The sequence below is a fragment of the Eptesicus fuscus genome, chromosome 14 (genome assembly GCF_027574615.1).
Source record: "Eptesicus fuscus isolate TK198812 chromosome 14, DD_ASM_mEF_20220401, whole genome shotgun sequence".
NCBI lineage: Eukaryota > Metazoa > Chordata > Mammalia > Chiroptera > Vespertilionidae > Eptesicus > Eptesicus fuscus.
In genome coordinates, this window is record NC_072486.1 from 21,533,425 (window position 1) to 21,551,071 (window position 17,647).

Here is a 17,647-nt window from a genome sequence, read left to right on the forward strand (position 1 = left end):
AACATCTACTTGTGGCTCATCTATATGCATGCTGTCAGTGTACTTAACTGATTTGCTGCTTCTAAATGTTTTCTTTTCTTTTTGTTTGATTTTTTTTAATGTCAGTTTCCTCAAGGTAGAATACCTTCATGCATTTTATTAACTTCAACACCACTGCACTCAGATTGACAGGAGTGATGCTGATGCTCTTGAGCAAAGCTTGAAAAGGAAAACGGCTCATACTCAAGAGTACAAAGAAAAAGAGTATTGAATCTATATTTAATGTGAATGAACTCAGTTACACGGGACAGTAAGTTGATATGTGCCTGAATTCCTATGACACTATGCTGTGGAAATACACATGAGCATTCTGCTGTCAGATTAGAACACCACATTCCCAACTATGCTACGTAATAACCAAGTATTTTACAACTCTATTTGTACCTCACCTAAATGTTCTACAGACCTCAGTAAAGACATGCGTTCTTAATCGGGCTATCTGGATTCTATTCCTATTTGCTTACTATCTATAAGATGACAGGTTAATTACTCGGGCTTTCTATCCTTAGTATGATTTTGAGTAAAATAGTGGTTATAATAGTTAAATACGAACTTATTTTTTAAAAGGGAATAGAACAAGGAACCAAGATGGCGACATAGGTAAACGCCTATATTGGCTGCCTCCCACAACCACATCAAAATTACAACTAAAATAGAAAACAACAATCATTCAGAACCACCTCAACACTGGCTGAATGGAAGCCCTACAACCAGAGAAGTAAAGAAGAAAGCACATTGAGACTGGCAGGAGGCAGAGAGGTGCAGAATGGGCTGGTCCAGCACCCAAGTGTGTTTTTTTTTTTTAATCTGGAAGGAGATCATCCCTGTGGAGGCTGCCTGTGAGGAACAAGGGGTCCCAGCCCCACACCAGACCCCCAGCTCAGGTTTCCAGAGCTGGAAGGAGAAGTCCCCATAACTCCTGGCCTTAAAAACCAGCAGGGATTGTGGCTCAGTGACACAGAGGCTGCTGGAATCCCAGGTGTCCCTCTTAACCCTTTGCACTCGCTTGCTTTTTTCTCGATTCCTTTATTCTACTCGGGATTTAATTTTTTAAATACCCCAGATTTTACAAAGCGCGGCAGTAGAATAAAAAACTGGAGTTTCTTTTCATACAAACTTATTTATTTGGATTTTTTTATATTTCAAATTATTGATACATTCAAAGAGTAATTTTAATCTCGACATCCGAGTGCAAAAGGTTAAAGGGCCAGTGCACAAACTTACACGGTCCAGCTTTTTCCAAGCTCCAGGTCAGGGGACCCAGACATACTGGGAGGAACTGGATTGTCTGGCACCGGGGCAGGAACTCAGGGGCAGCTTTCTCCCAAAAAGATGTGCTTGCAAGGGTCATTGTTCCTGAGCTAAGACCTCCCCTCTCCCAGGGTTGACTGGCAGCCATAACAGTCTGGAACATACTATTTGTTCAGAACTGGGGATTCCCTGAGACCCCACCCCATCCAATTTGCCGCCCCATCAAGCTATTTGTAGCAGCTTTTCCATATGAATGGCCTGTCCTGGCTCAGGCTTCAGACTTTGCTGAAATCTCTCAAACAAGCTGCAGCTGTGACAGCTCGTCCCAAACCTATCAATAAAAGACCCAAGACCCTGCACTAGCACCAGCCTGCTTGCTTCAGAGCTGGGCCTGGCCTCTGGCACAGCAACTCTCCCACTGTATTTGCAGATGGTTATCAGGTCAACTCCTCCCCAAGAAGCCAATAGCAATCCAGGCTCAACTACAAGACTATGAGCATAGCCCACAGGTCACCTACTGCACAAGGCCACTCTACCAATTCCAGGAAACATAGTGTTCTACCTAATACATAGAAACAAACACAGGGAAGCAGCCAAATTATATAAATATATATATTTATAATATACATTGTATATAAATAGATGTTCAACATCATTAGCATTGAGGGGAATGCAAAATAAAGCGATGATATACTATTTTATATGTATAACATTGAAGAGCACTAAAACAAGTTTGAGAGCAATAGTAACATGTGGCTGGTATGAGTGTAAATTGGTTTGGGAAACATTGGAATTAACTTGCAAAACTGAAGGGGCAAATATCCCATAGTTAAACAAAGCCACATCCTAGTATATACTCTAACTCCTTGTTACCATGCTGCAGGAGACATTTACAAAAATACTTAAATACTTTTTTCTGTTGATAAAAGGAAAAAGACACAAACAGCAAAACTGGCAATCTACAGAACAAAAGATAAAATAAATAATGATCTATTCTTTCAAAAAAGAAAATCACACCTTAGTGAAAATAAATGACCAGCATATATGAATCAAATCAATATATTGTTGGTCAAAGTATCAATAACAGAAGAAAACAGTGTGACTCCATTCGTACAAAATTCAAAACCAGAAAAACGATTTATTATTTATGAATACTTACATTTGGAGTGTAATTTTAAAAAAATAGATGAGAAATATAAATTTGAGGAAGGGGGTGACTTCTGGGCTAAATGGATGGGAATGTGATTACCCAGGAATTCACAGTGGACTCCAAAGGCTTTAGTAATGCTCTATCTTTGAAGTTGCTTGGTATGTTCATTACATTAATAATAGGTGTTCATTATTATTATGCTTTAGGTGGAATATATAAACTATAAATTCTCAGGTATGTACGGTATATTTCATAATGTAAAACAATATGGTCCTAAGAATGACCAATAACAATATACATGTTTCTTTCTTTGCCTCCTACATATATGTTAATCCTTTGTCTTTCTCACCTTTTCAGTTTTGGCCTCAGAATTTTGTAATAATTACGATAATTAGGGAATAAATTACCGTGTTTCTTATTGGAATCTTCTTGGGTTCTGGAGGCATATCCTGTGGAACAAATTTCACTGGTTCCTTAATCTGCCTCCTTGATCGTTTGGTCCCATCTGGTAAAGTTTCCATGGCCATCTCTGCTTCCATGTCACTGCTCCCAGCCTGGTCACATTCTGAGCACTGCCTATATAAAGGAAAAATTTAAGTTCATACCTTTATTTTTACCTCCTAGTGTTAGCATTGGTTTCTATAAATATAAAATTCAGAATATATAAAAACATACATTGTGAAGAATATATAAAAATGCACATTGGTATATGTGACCACAGGGTATACAATGACTATACATACAGAAAGGCATATACATACCAATAAGAATGGCAACAGTGTGTGTGTGTGTGTGTGTGTGTGTGTGTGCGCGCGCGCGCGTGCATATTATCCTACCTAAGAAAATAGTAATATGCAAATTGACCGCACCTTCGCTATGCCCAAGCCACTCCCACCAGCCAAAGCCACACCCGCCAGCCAATCAGGGCGAGTATGCAAATTACCCAACAAAGATGGCGGCTAATTTGCATATGCTGAGAGAGGAAGGAGTGAAGACTGAAGACAAATTAGAAGGAAGAGGGAGGAAAAGCGGAAAGCAATGTGGTTGCCAGAGGGAAAGCCCGGGCGGGGCGGAGCGGGGTGGAACGGGGCGGAGCGGGGCGGGCGGCAGTGGCAAGCGGGTGCAGGCGCGGTGGCCGCAAAGGCAGCGGCAGCAGCAGCGCACGCCGCAACAGCCGCTTGCAGGATATATACTAGTAGCCCATTCCTGCAAATGGGCTACTAGTATATATATATATATATATATATCTTAAAGTAATTCCATGTACCCCTATAAGTGTTATAAGAACATATGTAATAATGCTGCATGTTTAAGTGAAGTAACTAACATAAGAAATTCAACATTAATCAAAAATATTTCCCTTTGGAAATCATGACTTTGCCTTAAGTGACATGTACTGTGATACCTGCAAATCAGTCTTTTATTAACCCTGGCTCTACTTCCATTATAGCAATCATATCCTTTAATCTTAATGGTAAGCCATGATGAGTATACCAACTAAAAAATTCTGTAGAAATCATTTCTAAAAAGTGTTGAAAAAATGAATGGGTCTTTTTATTAGTGATCCATACCATTTATGAAAGAGGAAATATAAACTTACTCATTAAAATAATTTAATGAAGCATTTTTAAAAATATGGGAATGGGGAGAAGATGGCAGAGTAGCATGCAACAGGAATCTGTTTCTCTAGCTGGAATATAACTTCACTAGCCAAATCTAAATGATGTAACTATTTTGGACTCTGGAGTCTATAGAAGACTTGCAACTTCCAGGGAAAGGCTTGCGCAGGCAAACTGCTGTTAATTTCAGTCAACTTCAGCTCTTGCCAAATAGCAGCTAGCCCAATGCCCATCCCAAGCCACATGGCAGGCAGTTGTGCACATATTCCTGCACTACCTTACACACAGTAGTTAGAATCCAAGGTGGGCAAAACAAACCCTGACTTCAAATACTGGGTTCTGTGCTCTGTACTTTTGATCATAGAAGCATGGACAAAGAGGTGGGTGACCTCCCTCTATTATTGCAAGATACTCCCCCTCAGTCTGAAGTGACTTCAAGAACTTAAAAGACTGGCATCTTTTATCCCTCCACCTTCATTTTTCTCTTCTTCCCCTTTTGGGAACCATACATTAAAGACTAGGTCATTCAAAAATAAGAGCAAAATAAAAATTAGAAAGTGACCATGCTTACCTAGGGAAAAGTTCAGGAAAGACATAAGACCATAAGTTTATACCTCAGGCAGAGACAGCCCACTATAATCCTATATAATAAAAGGCTAATATGCAAATTGTCCCCCTCGACCAGGAGTTCGACAGGGGGTGGGGCCGGCTGGCCAACCTCCCGTGTCCCTTCTCCTCCTCCCCATGCTGGGTGAGCTGCCGGATCCCACCCATGCACAAATTCGTGCACCGGGCCTGTAGTAATAAATAATGATAACAAAACAGCAAACCCTGGAGATAGAGGAGAATTTCATTTCCAGAGTTATCACATTATTACATTTAAATATCCAGTTTTTGACCAAAAAAACAAAGCTTACAAAGAAAGGCAAAAGTACAGTCCATTTAAAGAACAAAAACTAAGTAAACAGAAACTGTGTCAGAATACTTGATGGCAGATCTATAAGACAGACTTTAAAACAACTATTATAAAGATGCTCACTAAGCAAAAGGAAGTTTTGGAGAAAGTCTGGAAAACAATGTATGAACAAAATGGAAATATCAATAAAGAGAAAGCCAAAAAAAGCAAAAAGAAATCTGGAGCTGAAAAGTACAATTGAAATGAAAAACTCACTTTTCATGGGAAATAAGGCAGCGTTAAGCAGGCATAAGAATCAGTGGGGATTATCAAGTATGTTGAACACAAAGAAAAAGACTGAAGAAAAGAGTAGAGGCTAAGGGACATGTGTGACATCGGCAGGCGGACCAACATTTGCATTGTGGAAGTCCCAAAAGGAGAAGAGAGAAAGGGACAGAGAGAATGTTTAAAGAAATTACTGAAAACTCAAATTTGATGGAACTACATGAGTATAACTATCTAAGAAGCTCAGTGAACACCAAGTTAGATAAACTCAGAATCCCACACTGAGACATATTATCATTAAATTTTGCAAAGAAAAAAACACAGACTCTTGAAAGCAGAAAGAGAAATTCAGAATCGTCACATAGAATCCTCAATAAGATTATCAGTAGATTTCTTACCAGAAACTTTGGAGGCCAGAAGGCACTGGGTCCATGCTGAAGGAACTTGTCAATGAGGGGATTTAGTCCCCTATGGGCCTCTGGTCTCAGAGGGTAGTGTCATTTATGGGGGTATCCAGCCATTTCTTTCAGTTTAATTTATACAGGGGGTACCTGGGTGGCCCTTCCAAGTAGTTCCTTCTCCCAGACTATTGGGTTGACAGCAGAGTATATATGGGATGGGATAGAATCTAACTGAGGGTTGGCTGAGTCTTGGTTACAGAGTGGCCATTTTTCTGGGATAAACTAAGAAATTGGATATTAATACCTAGGGCCATCATTAAATCACTTCCCATTAAGGGAGCAGGACATCCTGGCATTACCAGGAATTGTTGAGAAACTAAACAATCTTAAAGGTGGCAGCTGAGAGGTGGGTTAAAATATTGTTTTTTAGGCCGCCTGTTTTCCCCCATATTGGTACAAGCCAAGGATGTCAAAGGTCTCATATGTTCTGTTAAGACTGAGTAGGTGACTCTTGTGTCAATTTAAAAATTAACCTTTCACCTGCTATGACGAGTCACCTGGAGTTCTTTTATAGTCACAAGATATCTTTCATATGGAACCATCAGTTGGGCCTTTTTAGTCTTTTTCAGATAGGGCTATTATGGGTTCTGGAGTCCCTCTCTCCCTTTGAAGCTGCAGACAGTCCCTTTCTTAATGTCCTAGCTGGTTGCAAAAAGAGTAAAACCTGGAGGGCTCGGTCCTGAGGAGTGAAGCCAAGGTCCCAGCTTCTGGGGACATTGTTTGCCTCAATGACCCAGCTCTTTCATCTAAAGTTATTCCAGAAACTCTCACCCACTAAAACCAGAGCCTGCAGACAAGTTCCTAACCCCACTTGAGGAGAGAACGATACATCTCCATGTCCATGATCATGGCTTAAGCACCCTGGCCCTGGAGACTAATAAAATGGCTTTCACTTTAGAAACTCACTTAGGATATTTAGTAATACTACTGGCGTTTCGATAAGATATAGCAGTATCTTCTTAAATTCTGGTTTCAAAAGCACATAAATATCAAAAGAAATACAGTCCACTATATTCGAGAAGGGCAGACAGGTATGAGTGTCTCATGACAAACTGACAAAAGAACATTATGAAAATCAATCCTGTATAGTGGTGAGAAAAAATGTAAGATTCCTAATACAATGAAACAGAGGTAGCTTCATGAGATACAACAGTGAGGTAAAAAACATGTTTAATATGTTTGAGAAACACACACAACTTTTTGTATAGACTATCACTTAAGAATTTGGGGTTCATTCTCTTCTAAAACTAGAAAGGTAGTTTGTATTAAAAAAATATCATGTCCATTCCAAAGTTTTTGTGTCCCATATTCTTCCTATATAGAATCAACCTATTAAAATCTTAACATCTGTCTCTCCCTTGGACTAAAATTAAGAAAAGGATAGAACTCAACATAGGTATCATAAACTTTTATCAAACATCTGTAGTGATTCAATATGCCCAGGTTAAGGAAAAAAATAATTAAGAAACATGTCAAATGTTTCTAGATTTGCAAAGAATAGTTTAACTTATATGTAACTAGCACAAATGACAAATACCAGATGTAAAGCCTTCAGTGACACTAATTTAGAAATAAAATAGAAAATTACAAATAAAAGCATGAATATGGAGGCAAATTCTTGATAAATAATTCCATTTCAAAACAAATAAAGCATTTGAGAAATTCTTATAATAAAAGAGAATTATAAACACACTATAGACAGAATTTATGCTTTAAGAATCCACTAAAATACCAAAACAGCCTCCATTAACTTAAAATTCATTTCTCAAAAAAAAAACTATTACTGTGTTATTCATATAATACTATTATAAACATGTATATCAGAAGCATTTTTATCACAAAAACAGAAAACAATAACAATGTGAGGTTATGAATATATTAATTAACTTGGTTGTGATGATTATTTTACAATCAAATCATTGAGTTGTACACCTTAAAGTATATATTCTATTTTTGTCGTTATACCTCAATAGAGTTGAATAAAATACTTATGAAAGTATCAACTTTAAAATGTGCCACACACTTTATTATGAAGCAATATAACATGTCATCTTACACTGTTGAAATGAAGCCAACCCAATTTTAACATCTAAATCCTCTCCATTGTACTTACCAATAACTGTTTTTGGTCTTTCTCGGCATCCTTGTAAGAGGAGGGTCCAGACATCCAAGATGATAATGGAGTTTACAGGTATCACACAGCAAAAGAAGATGCTGATCATGGTTCTTCTTACAAATTCCACAACTTTGAATAGAGGCAGCAAATAAAGTATTAGAATAATAATTATCATAGTAGAACAGTTAATTGATAGCAATTTTTTTTAATTTCAAAATTTTGTACTGATTAACTTATTTCTTTTTGTTGAAGTCAAATATTTTTTCAAAATAAAACTTTGTAATGTCAATAAGTAATTATTAATTCTAAATACTTTTGAGAAAATAGAAAAATAGCATGAGTCTAGTATAAATTTAAATAGTGCTAGAGACAAACCTTTTGGAGCAGGGAATATAGGAGATATTTATTCTCAACATCTTTATCTTAATTTTATCACTTAAAAACCATTTAACATTAGCTATATTTTTCTCTAAAAATGTACATTATTAAACAAAAATTTTAATTTTCTACCTCTCTAAAACTACAAAGGAAGTAACGTTACAAAAAAAAATTCATTTTCTTTCCTACCATTAATTATAAATCTTTCAATGAGCCTCCAACATGTAAATAAGGTACATATATACATGTCTCTTTTCAAAATCAGACTTTGTATCTTAAAAATATACTATATATATTTACTGCAGAGAAAGGGGAATTTTACTATTGGTGTTACTGTTATTTTGGATTTTTGTTTGTTTTTAAGGAATCTAACTTTTCTTGTGCAAAAAGGCAACTACTGAGAGCACATGCACCATGTCCTCAAAATCTAGAGTATATTTATTAATATTGGGAATGTAAAGACTAAGGGAAGAGAATCTAAAAGAGCTATCCATGTGCAGAAGCAGCATGATTTTTGAATTTTTTTAAATAATCCTAGAAAAAAAAAAAAGATCATACACACACAACAACTAACACCACCACCACCACCAGTATTTGGTCTCAAAATTGTTCAGAGTAAAAAAAAAGAAAAGAAAAATCACCTATATAGTCAAAAGTAAAAATTAACTGAAGAGATAAAACTTAAAAGAATACTTCTAATTGAACAAATTTTGTTTGGAAAAAGCTGGATTGAGAATGTGTTAGTCTTCACACAGTACACGAAGACACTAATGGGGCTTTTTCCACATTTCAAGGAAGTTATTTGCTATTACCTATGGAGGGAGCCTTCAAACAGGAATGGAAAATAAATATAAAGATTGATACTGTGGCTATAGCTACTACTTCTGTAAAAGGAAGAGGTTGTAGGCATAGTTATGTATTACATAAGCATATACGCAGGTTACATGAATATTCACATTTGTGTATGTATATATACACACAAATAAATCTAGCATCTTCTAAACTTTTCTCATTTAATCAATTACAATTAAAAAAATCCCAGCCTGTGTCGCTCAGTGGTTGAGCATCTACCTGTGAACCAGGAGGTCACGGTTACATTCCTGGTCAGGGTACATGCCTGGGTTGTGGGCTCCATTCCCAGTAGAGAGTGTGCAGTGGGCAGCCAATCAATGATTCTCTCTCAACATTGATGTTTCTAGCTCTCTCTCTCCCTCTCCCTCCCTTTCTGAAATCAATAAAAATATATTTTTTTAAAAAGATCCTTTGAGCTCTGGCCAGTGTAGCTCAGTGGATAAGAGTATAGGCTTGAGCCCCAAAGGGTTGAGGGTTCGATTTTCAGTCAAGGGCACATACCTGGGTTGCAGGTTCAATCCCAGACACCGGTCAAGGCATGTGCGGGAGGCAACCAATCCATATATCTCTCTCACATCAATGTTTCTCTCTCTTTCTCTCTTCCCCTCCCTCCATCGCTCTGAAAAGTATATCCTCGGGTGAGGATTAACAATAAAAAAAAATCATTTGGGACGGTGAACACAAATACAGTGTACAGATGACATGTTGTGGAATTGTGCACCTATATAATTTTCTTAACCAGTGTCACCCTAATAAATTCAATAAAAAGGGAAAAATGAAAGGAAGGGAGGGAGGGAAGGAGGGAGGGAGGGAGGGAGGGAGGGAGGGAGGGAGGGAGGGAGGGAGGGAGAAGAAAATATTGTAACCTATTAAGGTATGGTAAGAAGTCTTGACTATGTAAAATTACTATAATGGTGGACACTGTAAAATATTAAGCAAAAAAAGAACAACAAAAATACGTCTGGAAACAAAATTATCAAAATTATTAAAGATTAGCTTAAAGAGAGAAAAATGTAGACAGGTTCAAATTTAAAACCTATCTTCATTACCCACCACTGTACAAAGGCAATAATTCAGGATATATATATATATATATATATATATATATATATATAGCCATCAAAACCTAAAAACACATGCAGAACTCTAAAACTTACTCAAGTAAAATAAAAATGCCTATTTATCTAATGTATTGTTTAATTATTTATAAAAATAATCATCTACATTATTTTAAGTCACTTTCCAATTCCTCAAAGAGGACCGTTCATTTCCATAAAGCTTATGCACATATATCCTCAGTTATTTAAAAGATACAAAGAGTCATTTCATTTATCTTATTAAACGAGGAATAAAAATCTCTTCTATCATTACACTTGAAAACATTTTTGATTAAGGTATTAATAAAAATAATTTAAATGCATTTAACTTAAATTCTGGTGTGGACATAATTCATTCTCAAAATACTTGAAGTATTTTGTTACTAAAAAGTATTAGCTTAAAAACACACAATATTAATCTGCCATAATTTCATTACTTGCCTATAAAGTACTGTAGGAAGAATAGATGTCTTTTGTGCGCCTCCTTCTTTTTTACTTGGTTTTCGCTCCTTGGGTGCCCGCAAAATTGCCGGTATGTTCAACTTCTATTGGTTTGAACAAATACAGTTTATTGCAACATTTCCCCCTCTATGCCACTCAAGTCAACTGAAAGTGCTAGGATTGTGAGGGGAAATGTTTTACCAGCTATTACACAGGAAAAAGAATTAAAATGAGTTTTTGTTTCACAGCTACTTCCATCATTTTCAGGGGAACACTAAAACATTATGAAAATTAAACTTCTACTTTAGCTTTAAAAAGTGAAAGACAAAGACAAGCATTTAAGAACATTTAAAAAAAATACACACAGTACATTGACAAAAAGAATATTGAAGCCATTTTTTTCCCTCAATATCCCAACTACACTGGTGCTCCCTAGGTTAATTAGAAAAATTATCTTATTGGACCAAACTCTCCACAAAGTGAATGAGAATCTCTTTGGGTTTCTACTAATCTGTAGTATGCTGGCTTCTCAGACAGCAACCATCTATCAAAGTCATTTCTCAGTGGCCCAGTGGGCCGGCATCTGTTCAACCAACTGGAAAAAAAGTGTCATGCAAGCAGTACAAATGAATTCTACCTCTGCTGTGCATTTTATATTTGCACAAGGAAATCGCAGCTTCTGTTGAAAGTCATTTAATAAATGGAAATGCCCTTTTATAGCAGATTCTTACGAAACTAACTTGCAAATCAAGCCAAAAGATAATGCTAGCTTGGCAAATAAACTAATAATAGGCTTGTACTCAACATTAAATTCTCTAAATATAAAATACAAAACACCAGCCCTGGCCAGGTAGCTCAGTTGGTTAGAGCGTCATTTCATCCTGATATGCCAAGATCATGGGTTCTATCCCCAGTCAGGACACATACAAGAAATGAATGCATGAATAAGTGGAACAACAAAAATCAATGTTTTTCTCTCTCTCAATCAATAAATTTCCTATATAATAAAAGGCTAATATGCAAATCGACCGAACGGCAGAATGACCGGTCACTATGACACACACTGACCACCAGGGGGCAGACGCTCAACACAGGAGCTGCCCCCTGGTGGTCAGTGTGCTCCCACAGGGGGAGCGCCACTCAGCCAGAAGCTGGGCTCACGGCTGGCAAACACAGCGGTGGTGATAAGAGCCTCTCCCACCTCCGCGGCAGCGCTAAGGATATCTGTCAGTTGGACATCACCCAAGGGCTACCGGACTGTGAGAGGGTGCAGGACGAGCTGAGGGGACCCCCCCCTCACACAAGTGCACGATTTTCGTGCACCGGGCCTCTAGTATATATATAAAACTCCATAATCTTCAAAAAATCCATCAACAACCTATTGATAGAAACAAAGGTCAGTTCTGCATAAGCAAGTATTCATTCTCAGCTTTTAAACTGTATTCTTCATTGCTAGAGGCCAGGTGCATGAAATCGTGCACGAGTGGGGTCCCTAGGCCTGTCTGGCAATCAGGGTCGATTAGGGCCGTCTTGCCCAGTCCCGATCGGGGCTGAGCTGATTGGGGCCAGGCTGATTGGGGCCTGCCGGCCAGGGGGAAGGGACCACGGGAGGTTGGCGGGCTGGCCGGGGAGAAGGACCATGGGGGGTTGGCTGGCCATGGGAGGTTGGCTGTGGGAGCGTACTGACCACCAGGGGGCAGCTCCTTCCTTGAGCATCTGCCCCCTGGTGATCAGTGTACGTCAAAGCGACTGGTCGACTGGTCATTCCTGTTGTTCTGGTCATTCGGTCATAACAGTCGCTTAGGCTTTTATATATATAGATAAGCCACATACATCCTATTCACAAATGCATTCCTCAAAACTAGCATGTCACAATACATATCAGTGTGTATTGCTTCCTTAAATAATATGTCTACACACATTGTACGATGAATTTGAGTCTTTGTAAACCTGTGAAATGAGTATAATGAAAAATATATTTTCTTTGAAAATCATTGTTCACAAACAAAACTACTTTCAAAATGAAAGGACCACAGTGAGTCTCCATCATCCTTAAAAAATATAACTGAAATTACTTGAATGAATTCTTAATTTATGAATTATATACACTGTACTTAAAAAAAAAGAACATTCAAAGAAATCCATTTGGCAATGATTCTTCTTTTCAACAAAAGCACAGGCTAAAAATGTTCAAGGGTAAAGTAATTTTAATACCTGCTAAAGGGGAAAAACTATATTTTAAAGTTTCACAAATCATTTCTTACACAGCTCAAAAGCAAATCAATATGAAAATGAATCTCATCTCTCCATTAGCCTTTTAAATTTTACATTTAAAAAATTCTTACATCTATGTTTCTTTCTCTCTCCCTCTTCCTTCCTCTCTCTAAAAAAAAAAAATCAATAAGAAATATTTTTAAAAAAACACAAAACAACAATATAAGAACACGTCAGAAGAAAATATGACAAAGAATTTAAAACTGCTAAATTGAGGTTGGGGGTGAGGAATGTGGTAGGAGTTAACTCATGCTTCAAATCTTAACTTCATTACAATCCCAAGTCACTCGGTTAGAGCAAATGAAAAAATTTTGCAAACGAGACAGCTGTTAAAACAACCAAATTAAGCTACAGGTTCTATGGAGGCAGATTTTAATGCTCTATATGTATTTCAGGCAGAAATCATTATCCAAGAGGATTAGTTGGCCCTAATTAAATAGAATTCTTCCGTTAGCAAAGTAGCAGTTTTATCAGAGATCTGATTTTTGAAAATAAAATGGAGAACAAGAATAGAAGAAGATAGCAAGTGAAAAGAAACTAACCTGCCCTGTAATTCTGCCCAGTAAGGCCCATATTCCTTGTCCTTCACTTCGAAGTTTCCCATTCAGGTTTTGTAGTTCTTCTAAAGATTCACATAGCTACAATGCAATAATTCAAATTAGCAAACCATTAAAATGTAATTTATCAATATCAAAAATATTTATATTTATATTCCATATAGTTTTAATACATTCAAGTCACATACCACTGAGAGATGTATCCAATTAGTTAAGAAGACTCAACAAAATGTAAGCATTTTTCCTAATGACAATGATACCTACATTTATATATTTCTATAGTTTACTATATAATTTCACACACATTTTGCTAATTAATTCTTGTGACTATCAAAAAGCATTTCTACTATATCCCAATGAGAAAACCAAGAAACATAGTGTTTTGTTGACTTGGCCAAGATCATAGAACTAGCAAGAACCCCCAGGTCTCCTGAATCTAATTTCACTATTGTGTGGTTAATTATGGGATATTTCTTCCTACTAATTTTTTATCACTTAAAATGTTACCTAACGATAAGTCAATACCAAATGTTAATGTTACTTACTACCTAACATTTTAGCCACATCTTGCTTTTATATGATCTTTCTTTTTGAGCTCCCTCATCATTAGAATGAGGAGTTAGAATAAAAATTTTAACCGGGAAGTTTTGTTTTGTTTTTTAATCAAAAATAACATTACAATTCAAGATAAAAATAGTTATTTAATAGTAAGTTTCCAAGTTTTCTACAAACTTAGAGAAGTTCCATATTTCAGGGATTAGGAATAAAGAACGGAGTCAGACTGCTTGGTCTCAAACACCACTCTATGACTTGAAGGCCTGCGTGAGCCTACGCAAATTACTTCACCTGTTTAGGAGTTCCCTTCTCTGAAAATGGGCATAATCCACATTATACAGTTGCGTGAGAATTAAATGAACGAATACACGTGAAGTTCTCAAAATTGTGACTGGCACATAACATAGCAAGTGCCCAATAAGTGTTAGAGAAGATAATGAGGGGTGGGAGTTGTAGGAAAGGTAAAACTCCAGAAGAATTTCAAAATGAAAGGTAAGTAGTAATGCTGTAAAAATAACCAAAAAAATCATCAATGAGATCTATTATATTATTTGTCCTGCAGCCAACTTACCTTATTATATTCCACATGAAGCTTTTCTTGTTCATTCTCTAATTTATCCTTTATATTCTTTTGTTCAGCCATGTTTTCCTGAATTTGAATCATGCGCATATTTCTCTCTATTTAAATTAAATATCCAATTTTACTTTAGTAGAAAATAAAAGCTGATATACAAAATACACAAAGGAAGAAGCTAGCCATAGAAATGTCACATGGATAAACCTACATTGTTTAAAACACTTTTAACTCTATTCACAAAGATATGAACCTAGCATTTTACAACAACCCACAGATTATTAGGAAAATAAACATGCTTCTGTTTGATACATGCATCATGACTAATAAATTAAAAATTGACAGCATATCAAATATTTTCATTGAAAATGTGCATGCATCCATGTCTATACTGACCAAAATAATAATTCACAAAGTCAGCAGTGAGAGCAGGTTGCTTATGCTTTCTCCTTCCATCCACACTAGAACTAGTATCTGAATTGTCCACTGGGAAGATATCTGTGCTGATCCCCATTAGTTCTGCTTTCCGCATCAGTTTCCGAATGGCTGAAGCACTGCTAGTGAGTGGTCTGGGCAATTTTTCCCTTGGAACCCAGGCCTGGGGTCTGGTAGATCGAGCTAGTTCTGCTTTGGCACGATACTGCTGAAGCCGGGCATTGATCCTTGCCTATAAAAATATGTATACAAATTTTTAAAGATATTAAAACGGAATGTACTCCTTAAAATTTTTACCTCCATGCTTAGAGAAAGTAAAGATACTTGAATTCCCTATGTCAAGGCAAGTAATAGCTATCCATGGTCCTTGAGGTATACTGGTCCTTAAGATATACTGTATAATTCTTGGGTTACAGTAAATTATGTCTACCCCTAGTAATAACTGTCCTACTCTATGATCAGAGTTGTCATAAATTAATTTCATTAAGCTGAAGTTTTCTCTTCTTAATAACTGCAATAGTGTCCATAAATTTACCTAATTTACACAGAAATACATTTTAAATGATGGGCAAACTGATCAAATCCTTTGCATAAACATCAGAACAGACTGAAAAAGATGTGATGGACATATTGCATGAATAGAATAATTTCTTCTAAGCCATGTTTCTCAGTGTATTTGGAAACATGCTTTATAAATGGATGCTCTGTTGACTAGATGAGGAGCAATATATTTAGCCATAAACTATACTCGCCATTTAACTTAATGACAACCCATTCCTAAGTAACTAACCAAATTTCATCACTATATTTCATATGCCATTGGCAAACACACGTGAGATCTGAAATACATAACCTCAAATAAACATTAGTTTGGCATAAATTCCATACCTGTGCTTCTGGTGATAGCTGCTTCTCTCTTTCTTGTAAAGACATTTTACAGTAAGATTGTAGAGCCAAGTAATTTTTTCTCTTCCACTTTCTATCTAACCTATCTGCATGTTGCTTGCAATAAGCAAAAAATGGATCTGCTATATCCTGTATCAAAAAAACAGGGAAAGAAAGTAAACATTTTTTACTCCAAAAGGTTATAGGAAACCTAACACAAGAGATAATTTTTTAAAAACTCACCAACAGTATTATTTCTAAAATAAATTATAAAAGTAATTTATACACAGAGTGATAAAAACTGCTTCTTTAGAAACTTAATTCTGCATGTCAATGTCAAATTAACAATTTTTTTCTTAAAAGTGCCTTATGGATTTAAAAATACTTAAGTCAACTCTTATGTTGTATATTTAATCCATAAATTAAATATTAAAAGTTCTGTTTAAAATAAATAGGATTTTAATAACCTTAAGTAGAAATTATCACTAAACATCAAAGTTATAGATTAAGATGGTAAAACAGCAATATATTAAGAAAATACAGAACTAGCCAACAAGATAAGTGTGACATGTCCAACTAGCTACCAATGCATGGACAGATTCTACCCAGTACAAAAATGGATTAGGAAGACCAGGCCCTGTCAATAAAACACTTAGGTATCCCCTTTAACTCTTTATATAACCCTAAAACCTCAAATGGAAACACAATGCTCTCATAGCCATCTTTCATAGTACTAGCCTTTCCCCCCCTAATTTAAGGAAAGGAAGGAAGGGAGGGAGGGAGGGGAGGAGGGATAGAAGGGAGGGGAGGGAGGTCGTGTGGAGAGGAAGGAAGGGAGGAAGAAAGAAAGAAAACAACTTACTCTATCAGAAACAGAACTATTTTTTAACTACATAGCCTAAAAAAGTAATCTACGATGTGACTGCTAATGAAATAACAAGACATTGTAAGGAGGAGAAATAAAGATAAGCTACCCATAAAGTTTTTATCTAAGTTATAGTAAAAGGGTCTATTAGTAAGGTGGGGTTTTACAACCCAAAGAGAAATGATAACACTAAAGACAAAAACAAAAAACAAAACACACACAAATAAAAATAGAAAGAGAAATAATAATTAAAAAAGAATCTAAGGTGTCCTTAACATAGAAAAAAACATACAATGTAATTCTATAGGGTGGTATCCACAGATGTCATACTATAATGCTGTGGATAAGGTCACAGAATTAGAAATATAAAACCCTAGATTCAAATTTTAGCTCTATCATTTACTGGTTTTGCAGCTTCACACAAGTTGCTAAACAATTCATTAGTAAAATGGACTTAATAATAACTACTTCATATGGCTATAAAAATAAAATACAAAAATGTAGCTATAAGAGTGGATTCAAACACACACACACATACACACACACACACACACACACACACACACACCTTTTTCATGACATGCTTTAAATCCTGGTGACAGAAAATGCTAAGTGGAAATAAAGATTATATTGAACCTTAGCCACATGTCTAGATCTAAAGTATTATTCTATTGTTTTAAAGTAGGGAAGGTTGAAATTGAATTATCAGGTAGGATTCATGTTTGCATGGGTGAGTTAAGATCAGTCTTCTCTGTTCTAAAAGATATCTGAAAATGAGTAAGTAGCCCAAATAATTTTTGTTCTGTTTTAATCAGTTAATTTTGGATTGAGGGGCAATAAACCCTAATTCTAAAGCTAGGATAACTGAATATTGTTTAGAGAATGAAACAGATATATCAAGCAAATATTAACTACTAT

The 17,647-nt window shown here is 36.2% G+C and overlaps 1 protein-coding gene across 3 annotated transcripts in view; it reads right to left on the reverse strand.

Moving 5' to 3' along the window:
• The window catches only part of PHF14 (PHD finger protein 14), a 138,954-nt gene that overhangs the window by 87,362 nt on the left and 33,945 nt on the right, over positions 1-17,647 (reverse strand). For all 3 annotated transcript variants that reach the window (XM_028156434.2, XM_054726410.1, XM_008148675.2), the window contains exons 8-14: positions 15,868-16,014; positions 14,941-15,211; positions 14,542-14,648; positions 13,401-13,496; positions 10,585-10,688; positions 7,814-7,945; positions 2,848-3,016 (exon numbers count right to left, since the gene is read on the reverse strand). In XM_028156434.2, coding sequence (XP_028012235.1) covers positions 2,848-3,016; positions 7,814-7,945; positions 10,585-10,688; positions 13,401-13,496; positions 14,542-14,648; positions 14,941-15,211; positions 15,868-16,014 — 1,026 coding nt within the window. The remainder of the gene's footprint in view (positions 1-2,847; positions 3,017-7,813; positions 7,946-10,584; positions 10,689-13,400; positions 13,497-14,541; positions 14,649-14,940; positions 15,212-15,867; positions 16,015-17,647) is intronic.